The sequence below is a fragment of the Micropterus salmoides genome, unplaced genomic scaffold (genome assembly GCF_014851395.1).
Source record: "Micropterus salmoides isolate LMB-PRFRI ecotype aquatic unplaced genomic scaffold, ASM1485139v1 Ms_hic_scaffold_5, whole genome shotgun sequence".
NCBI classification, from domain to species: Eukaryota; Metazoa; Chordata; class Actinopteri; order Centrarchiformes; family Centrarchidae; genus Micropterus; species Micropterus salmoides.
This window is the reverse complement of record NW_024044237.1, coordinates 18768203-18785017: the sequence shown is the minus strand read 5'-3', so window position 1 is coordinate 18785017 and position 16815 is coordinate 18768203. Positions and strand designations below refer to the sequence as shown.

General features: G+C 44.0%; 3 protein-coding genes and 1 pseudogene across 3 annotated transcripts in view; all 4 read right to left on the bottom strand.

Moving 5' to 3' along the window:
- The window catches only part of LOC119889225 (protocadherin gamma-A11-like), a 261420-nt gene that overhangs the window by 16728 nt on the left and 227877 nt on the right, over window positions 1–16815 (bottom strand).
- LOC119889232 (protocadherin gamma-C5-like) lies at window positions 6074–9854 on the bottom strand. Its single transcript, XM_038700154.1, has one exon. It carries the CDS (start codon window positions 9596–9598, stop codon window positions 7103–7105), a length of 2496 nt encoding a protein of 831 aa, XP_038556082.1. The 5' UTR covers window positions 9599–9854; the 3' UTR covers window positions 6074–7102.
- On the bottom strand, window positions 10566–13257 carry LOC119889231 (annotated as a pseudogene).
- On the bottom strand, window positions 14142–16800 carry LOC119889241 (protocadherin gamma-C5-like). The gene has a single exon (XM_038700159.1). It carries the CDS (start codon window positions 16626–16628, stop codon window positions 14157–14159), a length of 2472 nt encoding a protein of 823 aa, XP_038556087.1. The 5' UTR covers window positions 16629–16800; the 3' UTR covers window positions 14142–14156.

The following is a 16815-nucleotide window of genomic DNA, read 5'->3' as shown; positions in this document are numbered from 1 at the left end:
ACCAACACTGCCCTTAGCGCACACAATCAACGAAATAAAGGTGAAAATCGCGCTTTGCTCCTAAATAAAAACAACAACTAAAGAAAACAGAATTAGAGGAAATCTGTTCAACCCACATTTACAGATACACAGTTACATATTGCCCTGTTGTTTTCTGCTCACCTGCTGGCTCTCAAAGGTCCAGGTGCTGTCGGGTAAAGACGCATCCAGAACACTGATCACCTCCTTAAAGTCAGTGGTGCTGCTGGGTTTAATCAAAGTGAAATCACTGTACTCTGACATCGGAGACATACAGGACCTGAAGGACTGACTCTGAGACAACATGTCTCCTCCCAGGACCTCCACGTACTTTATAGGTCCGTCAGTATTGAGTTGTATCTGCAGGTTTCTGTTGGGGTTCTTGTAATCATCACAGTCGCTCCGTCTCGTGCAGCAACTACCGCTGCTTCTGCTGTTCCTGATGCATTTAACCGCTAAGATGAGAAAAGTCAGCAGAGACAGCACGGACACCGAGGCCAGAGAGAGAATCAGATAAAGGGTGATTCTCCCAGTTTTCTTGCTGGGCTCGGCCGCTTTCTGTCGGAGGTCTAAGATGGGCTCATGGAGGCCGTCCTCCAGCAGGATGGACACCGTGACGGTGGAGGACTGGACCGGTTCCCCGTCGTCCTTGATCTCTATAAGCAGCCTCTGAGAGGAGTCGTCCTGCTCGGACGCAGCGCGTTTAGTCCTCACCTCCCCTGTGTACAGATTGACAGTGAACAGAGAGGCGTCTGTGGCCTCCGCCAGTCTGTAGGAGATCCAGGCGTTATGGCCCGAGTCAGCGTCCACAGCCGTCACCTTTGTGACCAGGTGACCCGCTTTAGCGGAGCGGGGCATCCTCTGGTGAGAGAGGGAGCCCAGGGCAGCGGAGGAGGGGTAAATAACAGCGGGGGCATTGTCGTTCTGGTCCAGGATAAAAACATGGACGGTGGCGTTGCTGCTGAGAGACGGAGAGCCCTGGTCCTTTGCCTGAACCTGAATCTGAAACACCTTCAGTTTCTCATAGTCAAACGAGTGCATGCTGTAGATGCTGCCGTTATCTGAGTTAATGTAAACATAAGATGAGACAGACACGTCCTGCACTTTAGAGTCCAGTATAGAGTAAGAGATTTTGGCGTTTTCACCAAAATCCAGGTCAGATGCTGATACTGAGTACAGTATAGACCCTGGTACCCCGTTCTCTTTTAAATATACATTATAGGAGGGCTGAGTGAAGACAGGAGGGTTGTCATTCACATCAGCGATGCTGACAGGTATATTTTTTTTACTAGAGAGAGGAGGAGAGCCTGAATCAGTGGCTGTTATCTCAATATTATACTCTGAGAAACTCTCTCGGTCTAAAGCACCACTGGTAACCAGTGCGTAATTATTAGAGAACGAAGGTTTCAGACTAAAGGGAAAGCGTTTGGTGAGTTGTAACGTTACTTTACCGTTGTCACCGGAGTCAACATCTCGCGCACTGATCAAAGCAACTACGGTACCGCTTGGTGCGTCTTCGCGTACTGGTTTTGGCTCAGAAGTGAAAACAATTTCTGGAGCGTTATCATTGAAGTCCATAATATCAACCTGCACGCGACAGTGGCCCTCCATTTCAGGGCTGCCTTTATCTTTTGCAATGACATCAATGTCGTATGACTTGGTAGTTTCATAGTCTAATTCCCCTTTTAGAGTGATTTCACCTGTTATGGGGTTAATATCGAAGACTGACAACAAAGATTCCGGTGTCCGAGACCCGAATGAGAATTCAATTTCACCATTTAAACCTTCATCTGCATCTGTTGCTTTGGGTTTTATAATAACAGATCCCTTTATGCTTTTTTCACCCAGGGTTACTTTGTAAATATTTTTCTCAAACACAGGGAAGTTATCATTTGTATCAAGCACATTTATGGTTATTTGTGAGGTTCCAGATCTTACTGGATTTCCCCCGTCTAATGCTGTTAGTAATATTTTGTGAACAGCTTTTTTCTCACGATCTAGAGGCTTTTCTAAAACTAGTTCCGGAACGGTCTTACCACCCTCTATTTCTTTTATTTTAAGGGAACAACACTCATTTTTACTAAGAGTATATGATTTGAGTGAATTGCTTCCAACGTCGGGGTCCGTTGCGCTCTCTAAAAGAAAGCGGGTGCCCACTAATGCTAATTCAGCAATTTTTAAAGATATTTCAGTTGAAAGGAAACTTGGAGAATTGTCATTTATATCTCTTATTTCAACCTCAATTCGGTGTAACTGTAGCGGGTCCTCAATTACTACTTGCAGAGGTAGAACACAGCTGGCGCTTTGTCCGCATAAAGCCTCTCTGTCTATTCTGTCATTCACCACCAGCTCGCCCTTCCCCGCATCCACACGGAAATACTGCTCACCAGCCTCAGAGGCGACACGCAATTTACGGTCAAAAATGTCAGATAGTCCCAAACCCAGATCTTTGGCTAGATTTCCAACCACAGAGCCCTGTTTTAGTTCCTCCGGGATGCTGTAACGAGTCTGTCCGTTTATTGTACTCCACAAGAGAAAGAAATGATGCCACCAGAGAGCAAGCCATCTCCAGTCTCGGTATCCCATTCTCTTTGTCATCCCCGATTCAGTAAAATACATCATTTCCAATCCACAAGAACAGAGGACATAAAGTCAAAATCCATATTCCGAGAGCGTGACATATTCCGTTAAAAAGATGTCTGTCCATCGTCAAAGATAAAATTAAGATATAACCTAAATACTCATAGTATACGAACCATTTACCGACTCTTCTCCCACTCTGAGCCTTGTGGTTTTGGTGCTGAAGCTGCATGGGGGAGGGAGTAGATCTCTTTGTACAGTTATGAATGCTATTGGTGCACAGCATCCATCTCTCACATCCAATGGGAGGAAACCTGAGCAGCATCGTTAAAGACACACAAACCCTTTGCGCTGTCATTAAGGAGCTAGTGAACCGCCATAAGGAGTAGCCGGTTAACATTCCCATGGCTTATAACAGTTTAAAACAAATAAATGTATCGAAATCTACATTTGTATGTGAAAAATATATTTACTGTTTACACTGATTTCACTATAAGACCAAATTTATTTTCCTTGGTTTGGATTTCTAATGCCAAAATTGCCTTCATTCCCGTTTACCTAAATCAGTAAGTACAGAATATGTAATAAGTTAAAGATGTTATTAAGTGTGTTAGTTCAGTGTTCATGTATTTTCATTTTTACCCCACTGAGTAAAGGCCATCAACAACAATCCTCTTACTGTGCCCTCTGTACTCCTCATGGGTCAGCGTCGCTGTCCATCGATGTGGTGCTGAAACGCACAGCTCGAAAAGCTATTTTACCACCAACACACTCTTCAGGTCAAATGAAAACAGCCACAAAAGTTGTCGAAGTTAACTAGAGATAACTAGTTAACTTTGAATTTGGATATAAAGTTAGTATTTTCATTTAAAATATATCGACTAACATTGTAATAATTACCCCACATATTGCAGGATCTGATAAACTGCCATGTTATAATTATTTCTCACAATGAAAGGAAATGTTGTGCTCTCTTTGTGGTTATTCTGGTTTAAGTGGTAGTCTTACAAAACTGGTTTGTTCTCTCTGCTCACCTGCTGGCTCTCAAAGGTCCAGGTGCTGTCGGGTAAAGACGCATCCAGGACACTGATCACCTCCTTAAAGTCAGTGGTGCTGCTGGGTTTAATCAAAGTGAAATCACTGTACTCTGACATCGGAGACATACAGGACCTGAAGGACTGACTCTGAGACAACATGTCTCCTCCCAGGACCTCCACGTACTTTATAGGTCCGTCAGTATTGAGTTGTATCTGCAGGTTTCTGTTGGGGTTCTTGTAATCATCACAGTCGCTCCGTCTCGTGCAGCAACTACCGCTGCTTCTGCTGTTCCTGATGCATTTAACCGCTAAGATGAGAAAAGTCAGCAGAGACAGCACGGACACCGAGGCCAGAGAGAGAATCAGATAAAGGGTGATTCTCCCAGTTTTCTTGCTGGGCTCGGCCGCTTTCTGTCGGAGGTCTAAGATGGGCTCATGGAGGCCGTCCTCCAGCAGGATGGACACCGTGACGGTGGAGGACTGGACCGGTTCCCCGTCGTCCTTGATCTCTATAAGCAGCCTCTGAGAGGAGTCGTCCTGCTCGGACGCAGCGCGTTTAGTCCTCACCTCCCCTGTGTACAGATTGACAGTGAACAGAGAGGCGTCTGTGGCCTCCGCCAGTCTGTAGGAGATCCAGGCGTTATGGCCCGAGTCAGCGTCCACAGCCGTCACCTTTGTGACCAGGTGACCCGCTTTAGCGGAGCGGGGCATCCTCTGGTGAGAGAGGGAGCCCAGGGCAGCGGAGGAGGGGTAAATAACAGCGGGGGCATTGTCGTTCTGGTCCAGGATAAAAACATGGACGGTGGCGTTGCTGCTGAGAGACGGAGAGCCCTGGTCCTTTGCCTGAACCTGAATCTGAAACACCTTCAGTTTCTCATAGTCAAACGAGTGCATGCTGTAGATGCTGCCGTTATCTGAGTTAATGTAAACATAAGATGAGACAGACACGTCCTGCACTTTAGAGTCCAGTATAGAGTAAGAGATTTTGGCGTTTTCACCAAAATCCAGGTCAGATGCTGATACTGAGTACAGTATAGACCCTGGTACCCCGTTCTCTTTTAAATATACATTATAGGAGGGCTGAGTGAAGACAGGAGGGTTGTCATTCACATCAGCGATGCTGACATTTATAGTCTTCTTACTGGACAGAGGAGGAGAGCCTGAATCAGTAGCTGTTATCTCAATACTATACTGTGAGAAACGTTCTCTGTCTAGACCACCTTTTGTAACCAGCGCATAGTTATTAGAAAATGAAGGCTTGAGAGTTAAAGGGGAATCTTTGGTAAGTTGCAATGTCACTTTTCCATTATCACTGGAGTCAAGGTCCCGCGCAGTGAGCAAAGCCACTACTGTGCCACTGGGTGCGTCCTCGGGAACGTGGCTCGGTTTTGAAGTTAGAACAATTTCAGGAGCGTTATCATTTATGTCTATTACCTCCACTTGCACACGGCAATGACCTTCCATTTCAGGAATTCCTTTATCTTTTGCGGTAATATCTATTTCATGTGTTGCAACGGTTTCATAATCTAATTGCCCTTTAAGGAAAACTTCTCCTGTTGCCGAGTTTATCTGAAAAATAGACAACAATACATCTGGTGTATGCTCAGCAAATGAGTATTCAATTTCTCCATTAACACCCTCGTCTGCGTCTGTTGCTTCTACCTTTACTAGCATGAAACCACTTTGACTATCTTCAGGCAAAGTTATTTTATATAATGCATTTTTGAAAACTGGAACATTGTCGTTGTTGTCTAAGACGGTGACTGTAATCTTTGATGTTCCAGTTTTGACAGGATTTCCCCCATCTAACGCAGTCAACAGTAACTGATGGACATTTTGTTTTTCTCTATCAAGCGGTTTCTCTAAAACAAGCTCTGGCACTTTCCTTCCATTAGCCAACTCTTTAATTTTCAAACTAAAACATTCATCTTTGCTTAGACTGTACGACTTTAGGGAGTTACTACCCACGTCGAGATCCTGTGCGGTCTCCAAAGGGTAACGCGCACCGACCGCTGTCAGCTCCGCAATTTTTAAATTTCTTTCTTTGCTGAGAAAACTAGGGGAATTGTCATTGACGTCTCTTATTTCTACCTCTATTCGATAAAGATGTAGCGGGTCTTCAATTACAACCTGCAGAGGTAGAACACAGCTGGCGCTTTGTCCGCATAAAGCCTCTCTGTCTATTCTGTCATTCACCACCAGCTCGCCCTTCCCCGCATCCACACTGAAATACTGCTCACCAGCCTCAGAGGCGACACGCAGCTTACGGTCAAAAATGTCAGATAGTCCCAAACCCAGATCTTTGGCTAGATTTCCAACCACAGAGCCCTGTTTTAGTTCCTCTGGTATGCTGTAACGAGTCTGCCCGTCTATTGTACTCCACAAGAGAAAGAAATGATGCCACCAGAGAGCAAGCCATCTCCAGTCTCGGTATCCCATTCTCTTTGTTATCCCGATCCGTTAGAATACGTTTTTTCCCATCGAGGAATTGTCACATAACCAGCTCAACATTAATTCCACCGCCACAATGGGCATTCTGTTTTGAATAAATCCTTGTAAAATTGGTAAAAACAAAAGCTTCAATTCCAGACACCTTCGGATGACACATCTCCTCTCCAGCTCTGAGCACTGTGAGGGTTACTGTGGAGAGGCTGAATGGGGGATGGAGTAGATCCCTTTGTACAGTCCTGTATCCTATTGGTTCACAGCATCCATCTTTACTATCCAATCACAAAGAGCTAACAGTGACGTTGAGGCTGCTACTCCCCCCTCCCTGGCATTACGTTTTAAAAACATGACATAAAGGTAAGTCAGATTTGTGTGATAATTCTCTTTGTATAGAATAACATTTTTATGGAGCACACGGAAAATAAAAAAAAGGAGGACTTATATTCCAGAACCGAAAATCCACTGGGCATCATATTTTAATTTACTGCTGCTGCCATAACGAATCCTGACTATGGGTGTTATTCAATTAATACTGATAGCTAATTATTAAACTATTCAAATGTTGGTAAAATACGTTGTCAAACATTTCCTTCACTAATATTTAAGACATGTTATAATAGGGGAGTGAGGTCTAATTATAGAATGGAAATTCCTTATGTGCAAACTTTAATTAGATAAAATGTGATAGTTAAAAACTGTTATTCAGTATTCCTCCTTTGGAAAACTGTATTCCAAAAACTGAAATTTCTCGATAACACAACATTTAAAAAATGAATGCACCAGCGTTTTTTAAACGCTTATTGCATCAGGAGTTTAAATGGGGATACTGGCCATTATTAAAAGATAGGCATCATAATTTCATGAATTGAGCCTAATTTTGAATACAATTATTGTTTATTTATGCTATGATCAAATCATACATCTGAAACTGCCAATAGAAACATCTTTAAATTAAGACCAAACACCATACGTCCATACTCAATAATCAACACAGTTTTAACGATTAAAAACTAAATGCATTATGCCAATAATGACTGGAAATGTGTAAAGCAGTTCTGTTGTTTTCTGCTCACCTGCTGGCTCTCAAAGGTCCAGGTGCTGTCGGGTAAAGACGCATCCAGAACACTGATCACCTCCTTAAAGTCAGTGGTGCTGCTGGGTTTAATCAAAGTGAAATCACTGTACTCTGACATCGGAGACATACAGGACCTGAAGGACTGACTCTGAGACAACATGTCTCCTCCCAGGACCTCCACGTATTTTATAGGTCCGTCAGTATTGAGTTGTATCTGCAGGTTTCTGTTGGGGTTCTTGTAATCATCACAGTCGCTCCGTCTCGTGCAGCAACTACCGCTGCTTCTGCTGTTCCTGATGCATTTAACCGCTAAGATGAGAAAAGTCAGCAGAGACAGCACGGACACCGAGGCCAGAGAGAGAATCAGATAAAGGGTGATTCTCCCAGTTTTCTTGCTGGGCTCGGCCGCTTTCTGTCGGAGGTCTAAGATGGGCTCATGGAGGCCGTCCTCCAGCAGGATGGACACCGTGACGGTGGAGGACTGGACCGGTTCCCCGTCGTCCTTGATCTCTATAAGCAGCCTCTGAGAGGAGTCGTCCTGCTCGGACGCAGCGCGTTTAGTCCTCACCTCCCCTGTGTACAGATTGACAGTGAACAGAGAGGCGTCTGTGGCCTCCGCCAGTCTGTAGGAGATCCAGGCGTTATGGCCCGAGTCAGCGTCCACAGCCGTCACCTTTGTGACCAGGTGACCCGCTTTAGCGGAGCGGGGCATCCTCTGGTGAGAGAGGGAGCCCAGGGCAGCGGAGGAGGGGTAAATAACAGCGGGGGCATTGTCGTTCTGGTCCAGGATAAAAACATGGACGGTGGCGTTGCTGCTGAGAGACGGAGAGCCCTGGTCCTTTGCCTGAACCTGAATCTGAAACACCTTCAGTTTCTCATAGTCAAACGAGTGCATGCTGTAGATGCTGCCGTTATCTGAGTTAATGTAAACATAAGATGAGACAGACACGTCCTGCACTTTAGAGTCCAGTATAGAGTAAGAGATTTTGGCGTTTTCACCAAAATCCAGGTCAGATGCTGATACTGAGTACAGTATAGACCCTGGTACCCCGTTCTCTTTTAAATATACATTATAGGAGGGCTGAGTGAAGACAGGAGGGTTGTCATTCACATCAGTGATGCTGACAGGTATAATTTTCTTACTAGAGAGAGGAGGAGAGCCTGAATCAGTGGCTGTTACCTCAATATTATACTCTGAGAAACTTTCTCGGTCTAATAAACCATTCGTAACCAGTGCGTAGTTATTAGAAAATGATGGTTTTAAACTGAAGGGTAAACCCTTTCCGAGTTTTAACGTCACCTTGCCGTTATTACTGGAATCAAGGTCTCGTGCACTGATTAAGGCGACAACTGTGCCTCTTGGTGCATCCTCACGCACCGGGTTTGGTTTTGAAGTGAGAACTATTTCTGGGGAATTGTCATTAATGTCTATCACTACTACTTGCACACGACAGTGGCCCTCCATCTCAGGAACTCCTTTATCTTTTGCAGTAATACGTATTTCATGTACTGCAGTTCTTTCATAATCTAACGGTCCTACTAAGGATATCTCACCTGTACCCGAATCCAACTGAAAAATAGATAACAGCGATAGGGGTGTGTGGTCAGCAAATGCGTATTCAATCTCTCCATTAACACCCTCGTCTGCGTCTGTTGCTTCAACTTTTACAAGTACAGAACCAGCGACACTATTTTCACGTACAGTTACATTATACAACGGCATTTTGAAAACAGGGACATTGTCGTTGTTGTCGAGTACAGTAACTATGATTTTAGTGGTTCCAGTTTTAACAGGATTGCCTCCGTCTAATGCGGTCAGTAATAACTGATGGACACTTTGTTTCTCTCTGTCAAGTGATTTTTCTAGTACTAGTTCTGGAACTTGTCTGTCACCAGATAGCTCTTTCATTTTCAAACTAAAACACTCGTTTTTACTTAGAGTATAAGATTTAACTGAATTACTACCGACGTCCTGATCATGTGCAGTGTCTAAAGGGAAGCGGATGCCTGTGGCAGTAGATTCTGCTATTTTTAAGGATCGTTCCTCTGTTATAAAAATCGGAGAATTGTCGTTCATGTCCCTTATTTCTACTTCTATCCGGTGTAGCTGTAGCGGATTCTCCGTTACAACCTGTAAAGGCAATAAACAGCTGGCGCTTTGTCCGCATAAAGCCTCTCTGTCTATTCTGTCATTCACCACCAGCTCGCCCTTCCCCGCATCCACACTGAAATACTGCTCACCAGCCTCAGAGGCGACACGCAGCTTACGGTCAAAAATCTCAGATAGTCCCAAACCCAGATCTTTGGCTAGATTTCCAACCACAGAGCCCTGTTTTAGTTCCTCCGGGATAGTGTAACGAGTCTGTCCGTCTATTGTACTCCAGAAGAGAAAGAAATAATGCCACCAAAGCGCCTGCCATCTCCAGTCTCGGTATCCCATTCTCTTTGTTATCACCGATCCGTTAGAATACGTTTTTTCCCATCAAGGTGTTCGTCAACACAACCCAGCGTTCAAAGCCATCGCCAGAATGTACACTCCAATTAAAATAAATCCTTAGATAATTGGTAATTAAATATATATTCCGGACGCCTTCATATAAGCGCATCTCCTCTCCAGCTCTGAGCACTGTGAGGGTTACTGTGGAGAGGCTGAATGGGGGATGGAGTAGATCTCTTTGTACCGTCCTGTATCCTATTGGTTCACAGCATCCATTTCTACTATCCAATCACAGAAGGCCAACTCTGCATAAAGCTACTGCACCCCCTCAAGGTTGTTATGCATTTTAATAAAATTAATATTAGGAAACGTCAGATTTGTGTGACAAAAAATGTGCTAAAAATTCAGCTGTAAAAAAAACAAACAAAACATGGATTTTAATTCCAATAGGCCTAGGCCCTACCCCATATGCACTGGTCACCTTATTTTCAAGGATTGCTGACAACTAATGATGACTATAAAATATAATATATATATGTATATAAAAAAATACTTTAATTTTGAAAATATATTTTAAAAATACTACATTTGCAAGTAGGCTACTTAACAATTATTGTATAATGTAAAAGCAACGTCTGATTAAAAATGGAAATATATGTGCATGCTTTCTAAAAAATATATATACATTGTGATCGTTAGAAACGGTTACTCAGAGTTCCTACTTTAGTTAAACATATTTTCAAAAATCTATTTTCTCATGATAGAAGTCAATGTATTCGCTTTTTAAGGGAAATGTTGTTTTTTTAATTTCAGGCTATTCAAGAAATCTAGAAGACAATGATGTCACTAATAAAGGAGTAAAGAAGGCCTGTTGTTTTATGCTGACATGCTGGATGACTGCTTGTGACCATGAAAACACCATGTTATCAAAGGGCAGTAAAGGAAAAATGCGTATACAACCAAATACAATTACAAAGTAGGTCTACTAATTTTTTCTGCTCACCTGCTGGCTCTCAAAGGTCCAGGTGCTGTCGGGTAAAGACGCATCCAGAACACTGATCACCTCCTTAAAGTCAGTGGTGCTGCTGGGTTTAATCAAAGTGAAATCACTGTACTCTGACATCGGAGACATACAGGACCTGAAGGACTGACTCTGAGACAACATGTCTCCTCCCAGGACCTCCACGTACTTTATAGGTCCGTCAGTATTGAGTTGTATCTGCAGGTTTCTGTTGGGGTTCTTGTAATCATCACAGTCGCTCCGTCTCGTGCAGCAACTACCGCTGCTTCTGCTGTTCCTGATGCATTTAACCGCTAAGATGAGAAAAGTCAGCAGAGACAGCACGGACACCGAGGCCAGAGAGAGAATCAGATAAAGGGTGATTCTCCCAGTTTTCTTGCTGGGCTCGGCCGCTTTCTGTCGGAGGTCTAAGATGGGCTCATGGAGGCCGTCCTCCAGCAGGATGGACACCGTGACGGTGGAGGACTGGACCGGTTCCCCGTCGTCCTTGATCTCTATAAGCAGCCTCTGAGAGGAGTCGTCCTGCTCGGACGCAGCGCGTTTAGTCCTCACCTCCCCTGTGTACAGATTGACAGTGAACAGAGAGGCGTCTGTGGCCTCCGCCAGTCTGTAGGAGATCCAGGCGTTATGGCCCGAGTCAGCGTCCACAGCCGTCACCTTTGTGACCAGGTGACCCGCTTTAGCGGAGCGGGGCATCCTCTGGTGAGAGAGGGAGCCCAGGGCAGCGGAGGAGGGGTAAATAACAGCGGGGGCATTGTCGTTCTGGTCCAGGATAAAAACATGGACGGTGGCGTTGCTGCTGAGAGACGGAGAGCCCTGGTCCTTTGCCTGAACCTGAATCTGAAACACCTTCAGTTTCTCATAGTCAAACGAGTGCATGCTGTAGATGCTGCCGTTATCTGAGTTAATGTAAACATAAGATGAGACAGACACGTCCTGCACTTTAGAGTCCAGTATAGAGTAAGAGATTTTGGCGTTTTCACCAAAATCCAGGTCAGATGCTGATACTGAGTACAGTATAGACCCTGGTACCCCGTTCTCTTTTAAATATACATTATAGGAGGGCTGAGTGAAGACAGGAGGGTTGTCATTCACATCAGCGATGCTGACATTTATAGTTTTCTTACTGGACAGAGGAGGAGAGCCTGAATCAGTGGCTGTTATCTCAATATTATACTCTGGGAAACTCTCTCGGTCTAAAGCACCACTGGTAACCAGTGCGTAATTATCTGAAAAAGAGGGTTTTAGATTAAAAGTAGAGCCTTTGGGTAGTTGTAATGTCACTTTTCCGTTATCACCAGAGTCAATGTCTCGGGCACTAATTAAAGCTACTACAGTACCACTTGGTGCGTCCTCAGGCACAGAGTTTGGTTGGGAGGTCAGAAATATATGTGGAGCATTATCGTTAACATCTAACACTTCAACATGGAGGGTGCAATGCCCTTCCATTCTCGGAGTTCCTTTGTCTCTTGCACAAATATCTATTTCATAATTCGCATTTGTTTCGAAATCTAATTTACCTATCAGACGTACTTCTCCGGCTAATGAATCAATATCAAACACAGATAGGACAACGTCTGGTGTGTGCGCTCCAAATGAATACTCTACTTCTCCATTAGGACCTTCATCGGTATCTTTTGCTGTAAGTTTAAGAATAGATGCACCTTGTACGCCATTTTCACTTATAAAAACTTTGTAAATATTTTTCTCAAATACAGGAAAATTATCATTAATATCAAGCACATTTATAGTTATCTGGGAGGTCCCAGATTTCACTGGGTTTCCCCCGTCTATAGCTGTTAGTTGAAGCTGATGTATTGGCTTTTTTTCTCTGTCGAGAGATTTTGACAGTACTAGCTCTGGGACTTTCCTACCACCGGACACATCTTTTATCTTTAAACTAAAAAAGTCGTCTTTACTTAAAGTATATGACCTCACTGAATTCACTCCAACATCAAGATCTTGCGCGGTCTCCAAAGGAAAACGTGCCCCTGCCGCGGTCGATTCGGATATTTCTAATATAATATCTTGAGAAGGGAATGTTGGAGAATTATCATTAATGTCTTGTATTTCCACTTCAACTCGGTGCAGTTGTAACGGTTTATCAATAACCACTTGCAGAGGAACACACAGCTGGCGCTTTGTCCGCATAAAGCCTCTCTGTCTATTCTGTCATTCACCACCAGCTCGCCCTTCCCCGCATCCACACTGAAATACTGCTCACCAGCCTCAGAGGCGACACGCAGCTTACGGTCAAAAATGTCAGATAGTCCCAAACCCAGATCTTTGGCTAGATTTCCAACCACAGAGCCCTTTTTTAGTTCCTCTGGGATGCTGTAACGAGTCTGTCCGTTTATTGTACTCCACAAGAGAAAGAAAGTATGCCACCAAAGCGCCTGCCATCTCCAGTCTCGGTATCCTATTGTCTTTGTCATCCCCGATCCGTTAAAATTATTTCCCATTGAGGTAATCGAAAAGCAGATAGTTACCACCCATTGCAATAAAGCATTAATCCAAAACAAATATCCAAAATCGTTTCATACCAGAAATAGAGATATTTCTTTTTGTAATTCAGATAAGAGCATCACTCCCTCTCATCCAGCTCCTTGCAATGAAAATGTGTACGGTGCTTTAGGCTGAATGGGGGAGGGAGTAGATCTCTTTGTACATTTCTACGTTTCATTGGTGCATAGTATCCATCTCTACCAGCCAATGAGAAGGGGGTGAGCAGTGTTTTTAAAGACACAGCCGTCCCTGAAAGAACCTGTCTCCATGCATTAAGAGTGTGTAAAAAGTCATGATACAGTGTCAGTTGTTACAGATCGCCAATAATCTAAATGCAAATAAACATTAAATCTGATAACAAAATTACAAATACTCTGTGTTCTGGTTATTCACACCTTTGATTAAGCAAACTATTTTTGTGATTTGAATGAGAAAAAAGTGACAGTATTGCTATGCAGTTTGGTCCTGCTATAAGCAAGCCTATTCAAGGTTTCGCTGTCCAACTTTTTGGTGCTGAAACAAAGTACCATTCATGCAACTACTGTATAAAGGGAGCATTCCACACTCCTCATACAGTTCCACGAAACTAGAGCTATCTACAAAATCTGAACTTTGACACAATGTAGGCCTTTGTAGCAGAAACAAATATTAGGCAGGGGGAATTTAAAAAGTAAAAAAGGAAGCAACAGGGTTCCAACATTTAATGGTTTTGATGTGTTGAAAAAGATGACTTGGTGATGAAAATCACAATTTAGTGTTTGGATTATTAAACTGACAATAACGATTGGACGAAATGATAAAATACCATGACAGGATATGTAAACCACATAAGGCAGCAGGAAAAATCAACAGAAAGCCGAAATGTTTAGCGAAGGCTGCTAAAAAAAAAGAAGAAACAAAGAAAAAATGCTTGTTACTGTTTACCCGTACTATACGTTTTAAGCCCCACGAAGACGCCACGTTACAAGATGGCAGTAAGGTATTTAAAATTGAAACAATCTGTATACAACGATATAAAATTACAAAATACGTCTACTATTTTTTTCTGCTCACCTGCTGGCTCTCAAAGGTCCAGGTGCTGTCGGGTAAAGACGCATCCAGGACACTGATCACCTCCTTAAAGTCAGTGGTGCTGCTGGGTTTAATCAAAGTGAAATCACTGTACTCTGACATCGGAGACATACAGGACCTGAAGGACTGACTCTGAGACAACATGTCTCCTCCCAGGACCTCCACGTATTTTATAGGTCCGTCAGTATTGAGTTGTATCTGCAGGTTTCTGTTGGGGTTCTTGTAATCATCACAGTCGCTCCGTCTCGTGCAGCAACTACCGCTGCTTCTGCTGTTCCTGATGCATTTAACCGCTAAGATGAGAAAAGTCAGCAGAGACAGCACGGACACCGAGGCCAGAGAGAGAATCAGATAAAGGGTGATTCTCCCAGTTTTCTTGCTGGGCTCGGCCGCTTTCTGTCGGAGGTCTAAGATGGGCTCATGGAGGCCGTCCTCCAGCAGGATGGACACCGTGACGGTGGAGGACTGGACCGGTTCCCCGTCGTCCTTGATCTCTATAAGCAGCCTCTGAGAGGAGTCGTCCTGCTCGGACGCAGCGCGTTTAGTCCTCACCTCCCCTGTGTACAGATTGACAGTGAACAGAGAGGCGTCTGTGGCCTCCGCCAGTCTGTAGGAGATCCAGGCGTTATGGCCCGAGTCAGCGTCCACAGCCGTCACCTTTGTGACCAGGTGACCCGCTTTAGCGGAGCGGGGCATCCTCTGGTGAGAGAGGGAGCCCAGGGCAGCGGAGGAGGGGTAAATAACAGCGGGGGCATTGTCGTTCTGGTCCAGGATAAAAACATGGACGGTGGCGTTGCTGCTGAGAGACGGAGAGCCCTGGTCCTTTGCCTGAACCTGAATCTGAAACACCTTCAGTTTCTCATAGTCAAACGAGTGCATGCTGTAGATGCTGCCGTTATCTGAGTTAATGTAAACATAAGATGAGACAGACACGTCCTGCACTTTAGAGTCCAGTATAGAGTAAGAGATTTTGGCGTTTTCACCAAAATCCAGGTCAGATGCTGATACTGAGTACAGTATAGACCCTGGTACCCCGTTCTCTTTTAAATATACATTATAGGAGGGCTGAGTGAAGACAGGAGGGTTGTCATTCACATCAGTGATGCTGACAGGTATAATCTTTTTACTAGAGAGAGGAGGAGAGCCTGAATCGGTGGCTGTTATTTCAATATTATACTCTGAGAAACTCTCTCGGTCTAAAGCACCACTGGTAACCAGTGCGTAATTATTAGAAAATGATGGTTTTAAAGAAAAGGGAGAACCTTTGGGTAGTTGCAGTGTCACTTTGCTGTTGTTATTGGAATCAGCGTCACGTGCATTGAGCAAAGCCACCACTGTGCCACTTGGTGCGTCTTCGCGCACCGGCTGTGGTTCAGAGGTGAGAACAATTTCTGGGGTGTTATCATTAAAATCTACAACATCTATCTGTAGACGACAGTGACTCTCCATTTCAGGAAACCCTTTGTCTTTCGCAGTTATTTCAATTTTGTATGATGCGGCCCTTTCATAATCCAAGTGTCCTTTCAAATATATGTCCCCTGTTAATGAATTTATTTCAAAAACCGATGAGACGGAATCGGGTGTCCGTGAGCCAAAAGAGAATTCAACGTCTGCGTTTGGTCCCTCGTCAGCATCAGTTGCTGTAATTTTGATAACAAAAGTGTCTTTTGCAGTATTTTCCCCTAACGAAACCTTATATATATTTTTATCGAAAACTGGATAATTGTCATTCACGTCAAGTACTGTGATAGTGATCTGTGAGGTGCCAGACATGACTGGGTTTCCGCCGTCTAATGCAGTCAAGAGTAGCTGATGAACTGTTTTCTTCTCTCGGTCAAGAGGCTTCTCTAATACTAACTCCGGGACTATTTTGCCGTCCTCAACTTCCTTCATTTTCAGCGTAAAGCAGTCGTTTTTAGGCAACATGTAGGATTTAACTGAATTACTGCCAACGTCAGAATCCTCTGCACTCTCCAGGGGAAATCGAGTCCCCACAGCTGCCGTTTCGGGAATTTTTAAAGATAATTCATTTGTATGAAAACTGGGAGAATTGTCGTTTATATCTTTTATTTCTACCTCAATCCGATGTAAATTTAGAGGGTTTTCAATTACAACCTGCAGAGGTAGAACACAGCTGGCGCTTTGTCCGCATAAAGCCTCTCTGTCTATTCTGTCATTCACCACCAGCTCGCCCTTCCCCGCATCCACACGGAAATACTGCTCACCAGCCTCAGAGGCGACACGCAGCTTACGGTCAAAAATGTCAGATAGTCCCAAACCCAGATCTTTGGCTAGATTTCCAACCACAGAGCCCTGTTTTAGTTCCTCTGGTATGCTGTAACGAGTCTGTCCGTCTATTGTACTCCACAATAGAAAGAAATGATGCCACCAAAGCGCCTGCCATCTCCAGGCTCGGTATCCCATTCTCTTTGTCATCCCTTATCCGTTAGAATATGTTAGATCCCATCGAGAAAATCGAAGTTAATATCCAGTTCCAAGGAGCATTAGCTATTCCCATAAAAATATATGAAGCATCGTTGCTCATGTCTGAAGCTTAAAAATAAACGATTTCTTTTACAGCTGGCGGAAACGAGCGCATCACCTACCGTGCTCTAGCTCTTTG

Coding starts and splice junctions, on each gene's coding strand:
- LOC119889232 (XM_038700154.1), bottom strand. CDS start 9,598: ATGGGATACCGAGACTGGAGATGGCAGGCGCTTTGGTGGCATTATTTC.
- LOC119889241 (XM_038700159.1), bottom strand. CDS start 16,628: ATGACAAAGAGAATGGGATACCGAGCCTGGAGATGGCAGGCGCTTTGG.